Source organism: Phyllostomus hastatus, unplaced genomic scaffold (assembly GCF_019186645.2).
Source record: "Phyllostomus hastatus isolate PE091 unplaced genomic scaffold, TTU_PhHast_1.1 phas_contig_1, whole genome shotgun sequence".
Lineage (NCBI taxonomy): Eukaryota > Metazoa > Chordata > Mammalia > Chiroptera > Phyllostomidae > Phyllostomus > Phyllostomus hastatus.
In genome coordinates this window covers 39,484,563-39,503,417 of record NW_025333498.1, presented here as the reverse complement: position 1 = coordinate 39,503,417, position 18,855 = coordinate 39,484,563, and the positions used below count along the sequence as shown (strand labels likewise).

Here is an 18,855-nt window from a genome sequence, read left to right as displayed (position 1 = left end):
ATTTTTAAAAAATATTTTATTTATTCAATTTTTTAGAAAGTGGATGGAGCTAGAGTAAGAGAGAGAGAGAAACACTGATGTGTGTGAGAAACATTTTTTTCTTAAATATTTTATTTATTTATTTTTAGAGAGGGAAGGGAGAGAGAAAAAGAGAGAGAGAGAGAGAAACATCAATGTGCAGTTGCTGGGGGCCATGGCCTGCAACCCAGGCATGTACCCTAACTGGGAATAGAACCTGCGACACTTTGGTTCACAGCCTGCGCTCAATCCACTGACCTACACCAGCCAGGGCGCAAAGGAAGATTTTTATAGCAAGAAGAAAGGTGCTTTAACCCCTATGACAGGATGATGCTTTTGGCAAGGAGGAATAAGATATGAGGAGAAACATCTACAGGGGGGCTAACTATAAAGGCAGACATCATAAGCTCTGGAGCACTGGGGAAGGAGGACAGAAAAGGCCACTCCATAGAAGAAACAGCACTAGAAAAAGCAGTGCTGAAAGGTGACTTTGTAAAAAACTACACTTTTCTAAAAAACACAAAGAACTATAAAAAAGAAAAATGAGCCTTATTCCAAAGGTGTGTACTTAAGAAGTTAAAATAGTATCATTCTGAGTTGATCCCATTTTCAAAATATGGAATCATAAATGTAAACACAAACTATTAGTGACTTTTATCAAATGGTGATAAGATTATTTTAACTTTCTCTTTACATGCTAATGTAGAAACTGTATTTATTTGCATAATCTGGCTTCACATTTTTAAATTTAGTGATTCCACTGGAGGGATGGAGGTGTTAATTTATGAGCATGTGTGATACCTGTTTTCTTATTTTCTTCAACCTGATACACCAGGCATTGATGAAACATGTTTGAAAATGCCTAATATGAATATGATGACCTACATAGGTATCTATGTTGGTAATTAAGCTTTAATTTTATAAATATAATTAATTTTTAATAGAAAGACTTACCAATCTACATGTAAGACCAATAACTGCTACTGGAGTTTGTGCAGACTGAGAAATGTCAAAAAGATTATAGAGGAGTGTTTGGTTTCTATGATGAGCAAAAAGATCAAACTCATCTAATATGAAGATCACTGGACAACTACTCGATCGGTCACCTAAGGTTTAAAATAAGAGTTTGATATTAACAAGCAGTTATGTCGACCTTTGTTAATTTCCAAGCTATTTACTACATTACACTTTTTAAAATTTAATTCAACAAACAAATATTGATAACCTGCTCGGGATAGGGCACTTACCAATGCAAGTACATTTACTCAACAAAAATAAATTATTCACAGGATAAGACAGCCTTAAGTATTTCAGTCTAACTACTAGACTCTAGCAGTTTACTGACGAAAAATTAAGAAAATCATTTAAATACTGAAGACTATTGTTTTTCAAATTGTGTAAACATAGTTCTTCTATCATCAGAAAACTTACGAAGTTCTCTTAATACCTAAACAGACCAAATCACTTTGAGATTAAATATAAACAGTCACTACTTTATGCACAAAACTGTTACTTCAAAAGAGACTTGTTTGGTTAGTAGAAATCCCATAGAAATTATTTTTTTATAAATAATGGTTAGATTGAAGTTCAATCAAAACTACTATAATGCCTTCTAACCACAATTTTAAGGCTGCAACAACAGGGAGAAGTTCAACATGACCCTGTGGATTCATTTTTCTCATCATAATGGAACCTACCTTAGCAAAAGAATCACTATTACCTTTAGGTTTAAGGCTTTTTATTTGCATAAACAAGTGGAAAGAAAATCTGGTAAGCGAACACTCACTCCAACAGACAATAAAACACTTAACACTAACCTAAATGGCATGAATTTCAGAGGGACTGCTAAAAAGTTTAGAAACAGATCTACATAATTAGAAATTTAGTACTGGTAAAATACAGCATTACTTATCGATGAGGCAAAGTGCTTATCCAAGGTTAGAGATCCACTTTATACCTTACCAAAATAAACTCCAGCCAAATTATTAATTACAAGTATATGTATTACATGAAAACATAATTATCTTTAAAATTTGGAGAGAAAAAACTTTGACTATGTAAAAATTTTAAAATTCTGTTCAGTAGAAAATAAAAACCATATTCAAGAGAAGAAAAATATTAAGTGCAAGAATATCCATAAGGAGGCCCTGAGCAGGTAGTTCAGTTGGTTCGAGTGTTGTCCTGATTCACCAAAGTTACAGGTTCGATGGTTAGTCAGGGCACATGCAAAAATCAACCAATGAATGCATAAACAAGTGGAACAACAAATCATTTCTCTTTTCCTCTCTCCCCTCTCCTCTCCTACCTCTCTCTCTAAAATCAATCAACAAAATAAAATAAAAAGAATTCCCATAAATAAATGCAAACTAAACACCAAAATAAGGCAAAGAAGCAACAGGAAATGCATGAAGCAGGAAATATAAGTGGCCAATAAAAATAGACAATGGTAACTGCCAAAATTTAGCAAATTATTTTTCTATTGAAATATAAAAGACAAACATAAAAATTAATTGTTTTTGAAATTGTAAAGAAAATAGCACTATGAAATATGCTTAGAAAATTGACCTTCTAGGGCAGTTTGGTAGTATTTATTCTTTTTAAATGTTGTACATTTTAATCCAGAATTCTACTAACTGAAATTTATCCCAGGAAATATCTGCATGACTGTAACAGTAGAAAATTATAAACCACCCTACCATTCTTTTGACATTGTTTCTGTAAGTGCTGACTCTGACTAATATGTGGCTTGTAGATGAACATGTTTGTATAGGAACCCTAGGAACTAGCTTCAAAAGATACAGACTCCAACCTCCAGGCATCCCAGCTCCAGGAGATTTGCTGACCTTTATCCATGGAGCCAGGATGACTAAACCAGGATGAAATGCACTGCACCATCACTTGCCTTATCAAAATGGACTGTGCTCATCTGCGCATATGGAACTGTCAATCCCCTTCTTGATCTCTATGTTCTGTTCCCCTCTCTCTCCTTATAAAAAAACCTCTGCCTCCACTGAGAGGTAGAGATAGGCTTTGAGACATGAGTCCCCATCTTCCAGATGGCTGGCACCTGCAAACAAACCATTTTCCCTTATAGCAGCACCTGCCTCTCCAGTTGTGGCTTTTGTAGAGGCAGGTAACCTCTACGGACCTGTTTTTGGTTATATAATTATCTAAGACAATCTCCTTAATTATATAAAATTAGAAATAAAAGCCCATAACTGGTTGTTATTAAGATATAATTTATATTTTTAACTACAGTTAATATATATTTATAAAATGAAATGTATGAGATTTATAAAAATGATGGTGCAGCTCAATATTTACTGACATGGAAAGATATGACATGCTCACAACATGCTATTAGTAAATGAAAAGATGTAGACTATACAATATCAAAAATGAGTTTATTCTTATAAAAATTATTTATCTATCTACAATGATATACTACAGGTGAATAAAGATACGAAACCAAGTTAGTTGGGATAATCACTATTCCAGGGGTGAGAATACAGTGATGATTACTTTATTCTTTTTTATATATTGTTAATTTTTTGTAAAAACATGTTATTTTTATAATCAGAGAAACATAAAGTTAAATATCCTTAATACTGTTAAATAAGTTAATATTTACCTTTTTTTAGAGCTTCCAGAATGAATGAAAGGTTTTCAGCAAAGCTTCCCTGAATAACAACAACAAAAAAAACCATACCATAACTTAGTTTAGTGAAATAAAGAACAGAAGGGCAATCTGGCCCTTAGACATTATATAGACACACTCTGTATCTGACCTTTAAACACTACAAAGACACTCTATTTTTTATAGTAAACTAGAGCCAGTGACCAGATTTTCAGCTGAATCTCAGATTCAGATTTTCACCATGCTTATAATCTAAAACTTAAATATATAAAAGCAGAATGAAATAGCACTGAAAATGGCATTAGTAAATCATGTTCAAAATTTTATGTTTTCTGGATAAAACCCATAAAAATGTTAACTTTTTAAAGGTAGTATTTAAGAGTTGATATATTATAAATATAGTTAGAGAACTAGAAACCCATTGCACTTTGTATCTTTAAACACATCAGGCTCTTGCAAGTCTCAAATTAATCTCCACCACTAAAAAAAAGAAATTTGCCTCAAATATTAGAAACTATAATAGTGCATCTCTATTCAAGAGCATATTACAGAATTTGTATATAGCATATCAAATTTGGCTATGAATACTTGGAGCACAGGCAAAACATTTTTGGATACAACTTAAATATTCTAGATGGAAATTAAACAACAGAGAAGCAGATGTATTATCCAGATGTTCCGGCTTGTGGATAAAGGCCCTGTTAAATATTTTTTCATTAAAGTCAATTTACTTCAGATTTTTTAATTTAACGAAATAGTCAACTTTAAATTTGAGAAAATGTAAAGAAAAAAAAAACAGTTATTTGTTTCCTGATCTAGAGAACTAATATTAAACAGCATAAGTTTTACAGAACTTCCACATATTTTGTAATCATTACATTCAGTCAAGTGAATACTTTTTCCAAGGTAGGCAGACTACAGGTATTTACCATAACATGTGACAACTATGGTAACAATGCTGATGACCAGGATGACAAACAACTGTGAATCCAATGTCAGAGGTCTATTTAAGAAAGTCAGAAACACCAATCTACTTCAATTGGAAACCCAAAAGCCAAACTGAGCCTCTGTAACAGTAACTCTCCTAGACCAAGTAGGCAACTACTTTCAACATTAAAATTTAATAGAAAGTAGAACACTGGAGTTCTAAAAGGAGCATTTTGAACTTGCACTTCAGAGACCTGTGGACAATGAAAGAGTAACACAAGACTGGCTCAAGTTTTTATAGATAATCACAAAAGAATGAATTACTAAATGTGAGGAGGTTTTCACAACTATGGCTGTGTCACTGCCTTAGAGAATACACAGTTTAGAAATTAGAGTGACAGCACTGCATGATTGCTAGTAACCAGAAAATGAACTGGGAAGGTATGAGGGGGACCCCCAAAACACCCCAGAATTATCTTTTGGAGGTTGGGCCCCTTGTAGTTCAGGCTTCCCCAACTGGGTGAGTGTTCTAGGAACCCATCTGTATCAGTGTGCCAGCTGGTGGTATTGTGAGAGGTAGCATTTGCTTCGGTAGATTTTTTTTCTTAAGTCTTTCAACAGGTTTGCCCATTTCATGATGGGTGATTTACGAGTGCACCTGCCCACACTGTACTTTAGTGTTCAGCAATTTTTGATCAAAAAATGTCATGATCCCTGTGCCCCACCATCCCCATTAACCTGGTATCACCCAAGTGACTTATCTTTTGTTTTCCTGATGAAAAAGTCCTCAAAGGGAAACATTTTGCAGGTGTGGAAGAGGTGAAACAAAAACAGCAAGAGCACTAAAAGGCATCAAAATGATGGGTTCAAAAACTGTTTTGAGCGGTGGAAAAATGTCTCAAAGGTGTGCTGTATCAAATGGAAAGTATTTTGAAGGTGACTGAAATTAAACACACAATTTAAAAAAAAAATAAATTCTGTTTTTAGGGTATCCCCACTTATATATAACCCACTTCAAATGCATTAACAGTATGAAAATCAGTTGTTCCATCACAAAAATTAAGGCAGCTAAAAATTATATTCTTCCATTGAGCCCCATAAATCAAGTGATAGGTAAAAAGGTTTTAGAAGTTCAAAAACATTTGTAATCATTTTTTTTAAAGTTACTGATGTTCACTGTCCTAGATTCCAAGGTATTATCATGAGTTATTGGTAAGTTTCTGAAAACAATTTAACAGTAAGAGGTAACTGATATTTGTATAGTATGTTATTGCCATCAAGTATCTTTTCTTAAAACATAAAAAATGTTTAATAATTTTTTGTCATGAAGTAAGTTTAAGATAATGCCCATTTAACAGATGAGGGATCTGAAATGCAGAGGTATTAATTAATCATGGTCACCAGGCTATAAAGCAAAAACTAAACCCACCTTTTCGTAACTTCAAATACAGTACATTTTCTATCAACCCCATGCTACCCAAGACTCAGAAAACTAGAAATAGACCACTAAAGTATTTTTAAAAACGTTAATCTATCTCCAAAAAAATACACAGAATTGGAGTATTTATCTTACAAATAAAGGAACAAATTCAGATAAAATCTACATGAACTAGGTTTTGATGAATAAATGCATCCTAGCACAGTATACATTTTGACAAAAACCTTGCATATTTCAATTTAGAATCTCTGAACCCTCCCTAGCTTTCCAAAAGTACAAAGATGTAATATCATAGATTTTACTTTTATGCCTATTTAATAAAAGAACAGAAATGATACTTACAAAATCTCTATCACCAACTACGTTTTCCAGATTTAACTGCTTTGTGATTTCCTTTAGGGCTATTTTATCGTTGGTCTGCAGCAGTCCTGAAATAAAGCCCACTTAAAATTATTTAACTAAAATAAACTATGCATTTGACACAGTACAGATTATTTCCCAGTCAAAAACATTTTCTACTGGTTTTTGAATTGAACCAGAAAAAAAAATGAAAGACTGTGAGTTTGTATTTCTTTTTACAACTGAGCAGTAAAGATATTTGGTAGATTAAAAGAACAAAGAAACATTTTTTTGGAGTCAGTGTTATATAAAAAAAGAAAAAAACAAAAGGTTTTATGTGTCTCCTTTATTTTTGTTTTAGTTTCTAAAAATATTGTATATAGTATACAAAACTAAAACTTGTTAGACACAGATCTACATTTTAAGATATAATTATTAATCTAAATTTAAAACATACGAGTGAATTTAGTTTCGTAGTATGAAAAGCTCATGATTAGTTATCATTTCCAATTGCAAAAAATGGCATACTTACCATTTAGGTGAACTTGTAATACATTTTCGCTCATATCTTCTATCTCCATTAGTTCTTTCAGAGCATGGTTTATTAACTAAATAATATTAAAAAGTTTATGAAATATTTAATAATAGGTAAAGATGATATGCCCATATTTTTAATGTCATTTTAAATAAACAAATAAATCTGCATATTCTTTAGTTTCATCTATGTAAGTTGCTGGGTATAAAAGAGGAAGTTCTTAGTACAGAAACTTAGTGCTTGCAATGAAAACATTGTTACTATGAAAAATATATCTGTAATAATAATTACTACTAAAAATATGCTCAGCATTAAACCACCTTAAACTGTTCAATTATAAAGCTTTACATTTTTATAATTAAAGGTTGCTATTCAACATACTTATATTCTTTATATTTTTTGAACTGTGACATCTTACCACTCATTAAAATATACATCTCTTTATATTAATTCTGCATACATTTTTTAAAATTTAAAAATGAATAAAATTAAGAAAAGACAAAAAAGTTTTTTAAAAGTTAAGGTAATGAAGAACTATTCCTACTAATATTAAAACATAAAGGCACTATTACAAAATAAATGTAAGAAAACAGGCTCCATTAATGGAATAAAACATTTTTTTTAAGATGGCATCAAAATTTAGTGAGAACAAAAGGAATTATTTAAGAAACAAACTAGGACAACTGGTAGACAAAATACTATTTGTACTTTCAAAAGTCTATCCTCTATCAGTTACTGTAAGATCTTTGTGCAATAGGAAGAAGCAAATAACCTTATTTTAAATTAAGTTTCACAATAGGACATCAAACATAGTAGCTATTCTTTGTTTACCTGTACAGTTTTTAAGCATATGGAATTCTACCTTAAAACACAGAATAGGTAGTCCAGGTCCTCTTTAAAAGAACAAGCTCAAAATATCAACTGTTATACTACGTATAGAGACCCAGCTGAGATGTGACATTCTATATAAAGAACCATCAGAAGACAAGATGGAGCTTCTCTGCCTTTGGGTCAAATCAGACCTTATTACAAGAGTTAGTCACCAGATGATACAAACTTGGGTTCTCAAAATATGGCCTCTACAGTATTTTCTTAGTAATCTGCTATGTTATTGCCCCCATCTCTTGATGTTTTCTTTATATAACACTTATATATCCCTGGCTGATTTTATGTATTATATTATTTGAAGTTTGATGAATTGAAAACCATTTCAAATGCTTTGCAGAAAGAAATGAGGTTAATAATAGTATTTTAATTTTTCATATGCATAAAGAGAGTCTTAACAGGTTTACTGAGCACTGTTTCCACTGAATTTACCTCAAGCATCAAGTTATGATTTACCCAGATCAACTCACAGCTTTTTTATGGGGGTGGGGGTGGTGGAGGGGTGTGGTCTGAAACCTTAATACATTTAAATTTAAATGTATTAGCAAGTTTGTCTTCAAATTTTTGTTCTAATTTGAATATTGCTAAAATTTACTGTGTAATTAGGTAGGTAATCAATCACATAATTTAAGTCAATTTTTACATGGATACAATGTCATCTTTTCAAATATTTTAAACTGTATTATATACAAAAAAGTTAGTTACTAATGTTGTACCAGCCAGTACAATGAATTTGACTACCCAATTTCCATATTCTTTGTAGCTAAAACTTAATTTTACAAATATACAAGCACAGTTTGCTTAAATCTCCCAGTATCTAGGGATTTTTATGCTTACCTACTATTACAATTTCCAAATACTTTAATGAACATAACATTTAGCAATATGCAAATAGAAATAACATCAATTAGAAGAAACATCTGCTTAACCATCTAGCAAGTTTCTTTGTCTACAGGAATTTCTCTATATAAATAAGAGTTATTTTCCAGGGTCCAATCTGTCATTTGGAAATTTATTATTTTTTTCAAATAAAATGTTTGAAATACAACAAACCACACTATCTGCAAACTTTCTCAGTCAATTGTAGATTTTGAATTTTTGTATTTCAGACAGGCCAAGAACAATGTCTTAAATACGCTGTAATCTCATTTTTTAATCTGAATTTACGTAACTATATCAATGACCATTCCTATCAAAGAGTAACGTATTTTATATTTTAGGATAATCCCACACAAAGCAAATTACAGAAGTGACACAATTAAACAAGCTCCTCAGCTTTCTGACCTCTCAATATTGGAGTGCAGCAGAAATAAATTACATTGCACCAAAATGAAATACCAAGTAGGGGATTCTTCCACATTACAGTGAAGTCACACTAAATAAATGACTTCAAAGTATAACCCTAGTAAACATTTACGCACCGAACACAGGAGCTCCTAAATATGTGAGGCAAATCTTGATGGACATAAAGGGAGAGATCGACAGAAATACAGTCATAGTCAGGGATTTTAACACCCCATTGACTTCAATGGATAGATCTTCTAGGCAGAAAAGCAACAAGGAGACAGTGGCCTTAAATGACACACTAGATCAAATGAATTCAATTGATATCTTCAGAGCATTTCACCCGAAAGCAGCAGAATATACATACTTTTCAAGAGCACATTGAATTTTTTCAAGAATAGGCTATATGTTAGAATACAGAACAAGTCTCAATAAATTTAAGATTCAAATCATATCACACATTTGCTCTGACCACAATGCTATGAAACTAGAAATTAATCACAAAAAAGAAAACTAAAAAATACACAAAGGCATGGAACTAAATAACATGGTATTAAACAATGAATGAAATCAACAATGAGATCATGGAAGAAACCATAAGATACCTTGAAACAAATGAAAATGAGGACACAACAATCCGCAATCTGTGGGACACTGGGAAAGCAATCCTAAGAGGGAAATTCATAGTATTATAGGCCTATTTCAAGAAACTAGAAAAAGTTGAAATAAACAATCTAACTTTACAGTTAAAGGAACTGGGGGGAAAAAAGGAAAACAAAGCCCAAAGTGAGTAGAAGAAAGGAAAGATCAGAATAGAAATAAATGAAATCGAGTCTTAAAAAAAAAGTTACAAGAGATCAATGAATCCAAGGGCTGGTTCATTAAAAAGATAAACAAAATGGACAAAACTTTAACCAGGCTCATCAAGATAAAGGGAGGACCCAAATAAATAAAATGAGAAATGAAAGAGAAGAAATGACAACAGACACCAGAGAAATACAAAGAATTGTAAGACAATATTATGAACAACTATGTTCCCACAAATTGGGACAACCTGGATGAAATGGATAAACTCCTAGAAACATACAATTTTCAAAAACTAAATAAGGAAGAATCAGAGAATCTGAAAAGACAGATTACACCTAGTGAAATAAATATGATACACCACATAAACAAAATGAAGGATAAAAACCACATGACCTTATCAATAGATGCAGAAAAAGCATCTGAAAAAATCTAGCACCCACTTATGATAAAAACTCTCAGCAAAGTGGGAATAGAGGGAACATACCTAAACATAATAAAGGTCATTATATGATAAACCCACTGCAAGCATCATACTCAACAGGCAAAAACTACAAGCGTCCCCTTTAAGATTAGGAACGAAACAGGGATGGCTCCTTTCACCTCTCTTATTCAACATACTATTATAAGTCCTAGCCATAGCACTCAGACAAGAATAAAAGGTATCCAAATGGGAAAAGAAGAAGTAAAACTGTCATTATTTGCAGATGACATGATATTGTACAGAATGAACCCTAAAGACTCAAGGAAGAAGTAAAACTGTCATTATCTGCAGATAACATGACATTGTATGTAATGAACCCTAAAGACTCCATCAAGAAAGAACTAGAACTGATGAATGAAGTCAGCATTCAGGACACAATATTAATATCCAGAAATCAGTTTATTTTCATAAACTAATATAAGAAATGGAAACTGAGAAACAATAATAATTGCTTCCAAAATAATAAAATAGCTAGGAATAAATCTAAACCAAGGATGTAAAAGACCTGTACTCAAAGAATTATAAGACACTGAAGAAAGAAACTAAAGATACAAATAAGTGGAAGTACATACAATATTTATGGATATGAAGAATGAAATCATTAAAATGTCCATGCTACTAAAGCAATCTATAGATTCAACACAATTCCTATCAAGATTCCAATGACATATTTCACAGTAAGAGAACAAATATTTCAAAAATTTATATGGAACCACAAAAGGCCTTACACAGCAACAGCAATCCTCATAAAGAACAACAATTACAGTAATCATGCTACCTAATATCAAACTATACTATAAGGCCACAGTAATCTAAACAGCATGGCACTTGTACAAGAACAAACACATGAACAAACGGAAAAGAACAGAGTCCAGAAATAAAACCACACCTTTATAGTCAATTTATTATTCGACAGGGGAAGCATGTACATACAATGGGTTAAAGACAGTTTATTCAATAAATGGTGCTGGGAAAATTGGACAGATGGTGCAGAAAAAGGAATATTGCTCGAAGTAATATTTTTACTGATATATCTCCTAAGGCAAAAAAAACAAAAGAAATAATAAACAAATGGGACTACATCAAACTAAAAAGTTTTTGCAGAACAAAGGAAATCATCAATAAAACAAAAAGAAACCTTTTGGAATGGGATAACATATACGCTGATATATCTGATGAGGGATGAATATCCAAAAATTATAAAGAACTTACAAAACTCCAAAAAAGTGAACACCAAACTTACAAAACACCAAAAAAGCAAACAATCCAATTAAAAACTGGGCAAAGGACTTGAATAGATGCTTCTCCAATGAAGACATATAAGTGGCCAGTAAACATATGAAAAGATGCTCAACCTCACTAATCATCAGAGAAGAGCAAATTGAAATCACAGTGTGATGCCATCTCACACCGATCAGAATGGCTATCATTAATAAATCAACAAGTCCCAGCGAGGATGTGGCAAAAGAGGAACCCTTCTGCACTGCTGGTTTGAATGCAGAGTGGTGCACCCACCGTGGAAAGCAGTATAGAGATACCTCAAAAAAATTAAAAAATGGATGTGCCTTTTGACCCAGCAATCCCACTTCTTGGAATATATCTGAAGGAAACCAAAGCACTAATTTGAAAGAACATAAGCACTGCTATATTCATTGCAGTGTTATTTACAATCACCAACATATGGAAGCAGCTCAAGAGTCCATGAGTAGATGAGTAGATAAAACAACTATGGGACATTTATACAATGGAATTTTACTTGACCATAAAAAGGAACTTTGTGACAGCATGGATGGACCTGGTGATTATCATGCTAGGTGAAATAAGCCAGTCCGAGAAAAACAAGTATCATATGCTTTCACTCATATGTGTAATCTAATGAACAATCTGAACTAACAAGCAAAACAGAGGTAGTCTCACAGATAGAGTAGGATGACAGCTATTAGAGGGGGTGGAGGACTTAGAGGATGAAGTTTTTGAGGAAAAAGGACTCATAGCCATGCACAACAAAGTGGTGATTTCAGGAGAGAGGAGGGTATTTGGGGGATAAATTATAATAGAAAAAATACAATAAAAATTAATTAATGGAAAAGCAATGAGGTACCACTACAAGAATGGCTAAAATTTAAAAAATGACAATGTCAAATGTTGGTGATGATACACAGTGATAGAAACTCTCATTCAATGCTGGTAAGAAGCAAAATGGTATAACCAGTTTTTCAGACAATTTGGCAAGTTCTTACACAGCTAAAAACACAGTATTACTATATGATATAACAACTGGCACTCCTATGTATTTACTCAGTTAAACTGAAGACTTACATCCACATAAAATCTTGCATGCAAGTGTTTTGAGTAGTTTTATTCAAATTTTCCAAAATCAGAAACAATCAAGATGTCCTTCAATAGGTGAATAGATACAGTAGTACACTCATACAATGCAATGTTATTCAGCAATTTAAAAAAAATGACCTGTCAAGCCATGAAATGACATGGAGGAACTTTAAATGTGTACTGCTAAATGGAAGAAGACAATATGAAAAGGCTACATACTGTATGATTCCAACTATATGACATTCTGAAAAAGGCAAAAGTATGGAGACAGTGAAAAACAAATCAGTGGTTGCCAGGGGTTGGGGTGGGAGCACAGGTTAAAACCACAGGGGACTTTTTTGAATGTTGAACTTTGTGTGACACTGAAATGGTGGATATATGACATTATGTATGTCATGGGTTTTAACAACCATAAAATTGTATAACACAAAGAGTGAGCCTTAATGTAATGACAATGTATCAATAGCAATTCATTGATGTAACATACTATGCTAAGGCAAGGTGCTAATAATAGGGGAAAATGTGTGTGCCTGGGCGGGAGGGGGGGGTCAATATAGTAACTCTGTACTGTCCACTTTATTTTTTTTTGTAAAAAAATCTGTTTTAGCCAATTTTCTAATGAAATGGAGTATGATTATAATTTTTATTTAGTTACTCATTGTTGTAAGTTTTCTTTACCGGATCTATTTTGTTTTTTTCCTGAAATTTTTCCATATCTTTAGTGAGAAACTTCCAAGGTAAAGTTCAAAATAAATTCAGTCAGCTACTCAAGTTATACTCATGGGCTTGACACTTTGAGGTTCAAATTACTGAGATTCAACTTTCCTGTTGTAATGTCATTTTATTTCAAGATGCACAGTTTAATAGATCTAATGTGCTGATTTCCTGTAACTTTTTCTTCTGTACTATTGATACAATAGCATCACTATGAAACTTCTTGAAGAATTAAAGTATTATCTAAAAATGTTCTTCAAGCACTAGCATGATGATGCGTTTTCCAGATACAGCAATGTAAAGCATGTGTGTATGTGTGTGGGGGGGGGGTGTAAAAAATTATCCTTTACTGAAAAAAAGAAGTAAATTCCATACTACGAAGATTTGCAGAGTATCACTTTTTATGATCAACATTTATATAACCTGTGAGATTTTCACATTGCTAAGATGAAGAAACTCTACAAGCATCCAGATTCAGAAAAATCATATATGAACTCAAAACAAGTTAGCTGTGGTGGTCTTCAGTGACATTAACCAAATACTTCTGATTAACCTCCCCTTCTAGGCATCTAAGAAGAAAGTACTTCCATACATAGGTCTATATTCCCAATTTATGTACTTCAAACAATATTGGAAATACATGGATGATAACAGCAAAATCTTAAAGTTTTAATTTCCTCATCTTAACACAGTCAACACACATTGCTCAAAAAATAAAAACATAATTTTACTTGCTTTACCTAATTTTACTTAATACATAATTATAATTTTACTTTTACAGAATAAAAATGTATGTTAGTAAGAAATCTAAATTTATTGTATGGAATATAGCAGAAATCAGATTTTACACAGCCCAACTATTTAAAACAGAATAGCACAGTAATACTTTCAATATGACATGTTGAAAGTCTCATATATGTGTCTCATATATTACTAAATAAAGAATGTGAAAAGAGAAGATGGGGGAAAAAGAAAGTGTATTTTTGAGGTAACTAAGTAAATATGATAATGAGGGAACGTAGAGGATAAATCTGGTAGATGTGAATAGACATATGAAAAAACTGAGTTAGGGTTAAACAACACACAACAAATGATCAGAGAAAAAAGAATGCATAGTGTGATAGTTTCCTAATCTATAAATAGGGTGCCCAGTTTATAATCTATAATTTATAATCTTATAAACAATCTATAAGACAATACCTACTTTATTGGGTAAGTAAACAATAAATTAGAGAAGATAAATAAAAGGCACAAGGTACATGTTCAATAAATGCAAATTTTCATTTTCCACTGGCAATCACTAATTCTTCAAGGACAAAAGACCATGATAAAACAAACAATTAAAAGTTTGTTACTGTGGGGAAAAATAAGGTAAAAAAGATACGCTCAATTCAAATGTATCAGCCTAACTTTGTAAGGTTTTGCATGTCTTCAATGATTTAAGGATAAAAAGCAAAATATTAATAACAAAATAATAAAAGTAATGAAACACATTTTAGTGCTGTCTACAGGAATCATCACAAGACTATCAAAATAAAGAAATACCAGAAATAAACAGCTTTACCATAGTCTTTCCTGATCCACGGGGTCCAATAATGAGAACAGAGTTACTTTCTCCATGGAAAGCAGTTCTCTTCAGCAGCTCGATTAGGTGTCTAAAATGACATAAATAGGCCAAAATTTAAAAAGCTGGAATAATTTCTGGGTATTACTTTTTTAAAAGCTAAATTTGAGTATCCATAGAAGACAGGCATTCCTTTCTTCCTCCCCTCTGGGCACCTGCCTTACGCTCTAAGTTGTCCCACACACAACACAGGAGAGAATGTTGGCTAATACTGATTCTCTAGAAACCTCAAGAGGAAATAAGTTTGAATTATATATGTCTTTATGAGACTGTAAGAAACAGTGACAATTCTTAGGACCTTTCAATCCACAGCTGGCTGCCAAGTATTAGGTACAAGAAGATTAAAATTTTAAATTAAAATTATCTACATAATACTAGATAATAGAAACAATATAATACTAAAAGTTAAAAGGCTTTCTCATTATGAAAATAATTTATATCTCTCTTGTGTCATGATATTCAATGCTTCCATAACCAAAGCCAAATTTTTAGTTCATTAGCATTGTTTAAGATAAAATTTGTGTATAATTTCTGCAAAACCTAAAGTGCACCTATAAAGTATGTTCATAACAAGCAAAGGAATAGCTAAACTTACTTATATTGTACTTGTACTCCAAACAGGTTGCTATGTGAACTCTGATGACAAAATCTTTCACGTAAAATTCTTTGTACCTGATGAAAATAAAGAGGATAATTATAAATAAAAATCCATGCAATAAAAAAGGAACTAGAATATATATTTATAGCAGTCAGAATTAGGAATTAATGAATCAATTCAACCCTCCCTACATAACTTTTCTTTAAGTTCTGCCACCATTTTCATGAGTTATAAAATCATTTCTTTTTACCTATTTTAAGTTCCAGAGAAAAGATGAAAATTTAGTTGTGAAGGTTTCAATAAGAGATAGAATTTCTTACTGTGGCTACATCAGCAATTTGAGGGCATTTTTAATGTATGTGAATGATTGAATACTTCACTGTATGACATATCAGCCAAGGAACAAAGACAGGAGGCAATCTAATAATGTAATCTAATATTACAATGCTTATGCACCACACCTCAATTTCTAGATAGTGACACATCTAAATTAGCTTAGCTAAAACTCTACCAATCTGTACCTGCCATAGAGGTTAAAATTCCGAGGAAATAAAAGAAGTTTAAAAGTCTACATAGTTATTGAGGACCTCTTAGACGCAGAGCACCATGCTACTAAAACAGCATGATCCATGCCTTAAAAAAAAAAAAAAAAAAGAGCATAGCAAATATATTGGACAGAAATGAACATTTAAGAAACAATTGTCAAAAAAGTAGTAACAGCATATAAGAAATGCTCAATTATATGAAAGATATCACATTCATCTAGGCTATAAAATAAAAAAAATCACTGAAATTATGAAAAAAAGTCTTGTAAATAACTGAAATCTGAAGTCACCATAGAATGAAGGGCTTATACATAGTTGTAAAATTTACATCAGAAAATATAGCACATTCTTTAAAAAGATGGACCATTAAAGACATTTCTTTCCAGCATCTACTGCTAATGCAGAGGTCCTCCAGGGACACAAACCTTAGGAGGCCCAATGAACAGAAACAAGAAGGCTTCAAAATTATTTTTCCCAGACTGTGAGCACAGGACTGATTCTTCATATACCAAAGAAGAGATAAGTGAGTTCTCTTTGCATGCACTACAATATAAGCAAAGCAAATTATTCACTGGGGATAAAATAATCTATAGTTATTATCACAAAGGAAGTGAAAAGAAAAAGAGGATTGGTGCCAGAAAGGCATTTTAAAGTTAGCTTTTTCTAAATATTAAAATATATAAAATGAAGACACTAACATTTTTCTGAGTGGCCTGTTTTTCAGATTAAGCAAGGCAGCTATCTCTAACACAATATAGATATTAGATAAATAGTAGCTGGAACCTGTAAAAACACTTAAATGGGCATATGGAGACTCAACTAATTACAATGTTTATTTCTCTACCTAGATAAGATTGCTAGAAATCAAAAGAGAAACCTCAATCCTTTTCTTCCGTCAATAAATTCAATTAAAGAGGGAACAACTACGTATAAAATATAAAACAAGATAAAGTGAAGTGAAGCTGCAGTAAATAGTCAGAGATGCAAAAATCCCAAAGTTATAAGGTAGAGGTTACACAAGTGTATACATGTATAGAAATTAATGAAACTATACATAACTTTGTGCACTTTGAGGATATGAAAATTACACTTGTTAAAAATTTTTTTTGGAAGAGAGTTAAACATTTTCCATCAAAAATAAAGAAAGGTCTTAAAAAAGGGATGCTAACACCATTTACTTTAAATTTAAACATAATAGTTCTGATCGAGCCAAATAAATAGAAAAGCTAGGACTGAAATACTATGCCCATTACCTACTAGACTCCTTAACAGAGATATAATAGATATATGCTTAGCATTTGCAATATAGTATGTAGTTGTATTAAATGTTCATGATAGCCCTGGCCAGGTAGCTCAGTTGGTTAGAACATTGTCTTGATACTCCAAGGTTGCAGTTCAATCCCTAGTCAGGGCACATATAAGAATCAACCAATGAATGCATAAATAAGTGGAACAAAAAAATCAATCTCTGTCTCTCTCTCAAAATCAATAAATTAAAATTTTTAAATGTTTGTTATAAAAACACTTAACATTCTAGCAATATAAGGGAATCTCCTCATTGTGACTAAGAGCATCTACAGAAACCTACAGCTAATATAATATTCCATGGTTAAAGGCTGAATGGATTTCCCCAGTATTAAAAACAAAACAAAAATGTCTGCTCTTGCCATCTTAATTCAATACAGCACTAAAGGTTCTAGCCAGAGCACCCAGATTGAAAAGAAAGATATGAAACTATTCTACCTGACCTTATATATAGAAAATCATATAGAAAATCCTGAGGAATAAACTAAAAAACTGTTAAAACTAATAAATGAGCTCAGCAAGGTTGTACGATACAATATAAAAAAAGCAACTGCATTTAAATACATTAGCAAATAAAGATACATGAACAAATGTATCTTTATTAGATACAATGAACAAATAAAAATAAAACAATTTCATTTATTACAGCATCAAAAGGATTAAAAAACACAGGGATAAATTTAACCAAAGAAGTACCATCAGAACACTTAGGAAGACATAAGTAAAGTTAGGATTCCAACTATCCAAGAGTTACAAAGAATGAAATTAAGAAGAAACATAAGACATTCTGCCCTTAGAATGGTGCTAGGGAAGAAGATAGCACTGGCTGAGTGGCATAATTGGCTGAAACGCCATTCCCAACACCAAAAGGTTGTGGGCTTGACCCCAGGTCAGAGAGTGAACTGGAGGCAACTGACAGATATTTCTCACATTTTCTCTCTCCCCCTGCCACCTCCTCTCTCTCTAAAGTCAATAAACATATACTCTAATGAGGGTTTAAAAAGATGACTGTTTCTCTGAGGACCTTTGCATGGTAACAAACCTTGAGATTAATGAAAATATATACTAACCTGTGAAATGTACTCTGCATGTATTAAACTGTTACTCTTCGATTTACGACTGCTCATTTCAACAAACTGAAATCCTTAAAAAATTTAAAAAATTTTTTTAGCATGAATACAAAACTATTGCCTTAAGAAAATTATTTAAGAATTCACCATTATAGAATCAAGTTAAACACACATTTTAAAACATGAAAAATGTGCAAATTTCTCAAACTTTAAATTATCAGCTGAACCTCCTGTAGTAATCATTTCACAATATATGTAATCAAACCATCATGTTGTATGCCTTAAATTTATACAGTGATGCATGTCAAATTTTTCCA

At 32.1% G+C, this 18,855-nt stretch overlaps 1 protein-coding gene across 14 annotated transcripts in view; it reads right to left on the bottom strand.

Moving 5' to 3' along the window:
* The window catches only part of ORC4 (origin recognition complex subunit 4), a 74,445-nt gene that overhangs the window by 19,289 nt on the left and 36,301 nt on the right, over positions 1–18,855 (bottom strand). For 10 of the 14 annotated variants that reach the window (XM_045831308.1, XM_045831299.1, XM_045831265.1 and 7 more), the window contains 7 exons: positions 18,539–18,612; positions 15,616–15,692; positions 14,961–15,051; positions 6,892–6,967; positions 6,363–6,448; positions 3,650–3,698; positions 973–1,124 (listed from right to left, as the gene is read on the bottom strand). In XM_045831308.1, coding sequence (XP_045687264.1) covers positions 973–1,124; positions 3,650–3,698; positions 6,363–6,448; positions 6,892–6,967; positions 14,961–15,051; positions 15,616–15,692; positions 18,539–18,595 — 588 coding nt within the window. In that variant the 5' untranslated portion in view covers positions 18,596–18,612. The remainder of the gene's footprint in view (positions 1–972; positions 1,125–3,649; positions 3,699–6,362; positions 6,449–6,891; positions 6,968–14,960; positions 15,052–15,615; positions 15,693–18,538; positions 18,613–18,855) is intronic. The other 4 variants (XM_045831347.1, XM_045831335.1, XM_045831327.1 and 1 more) reach the window with 1 other exon arrangement.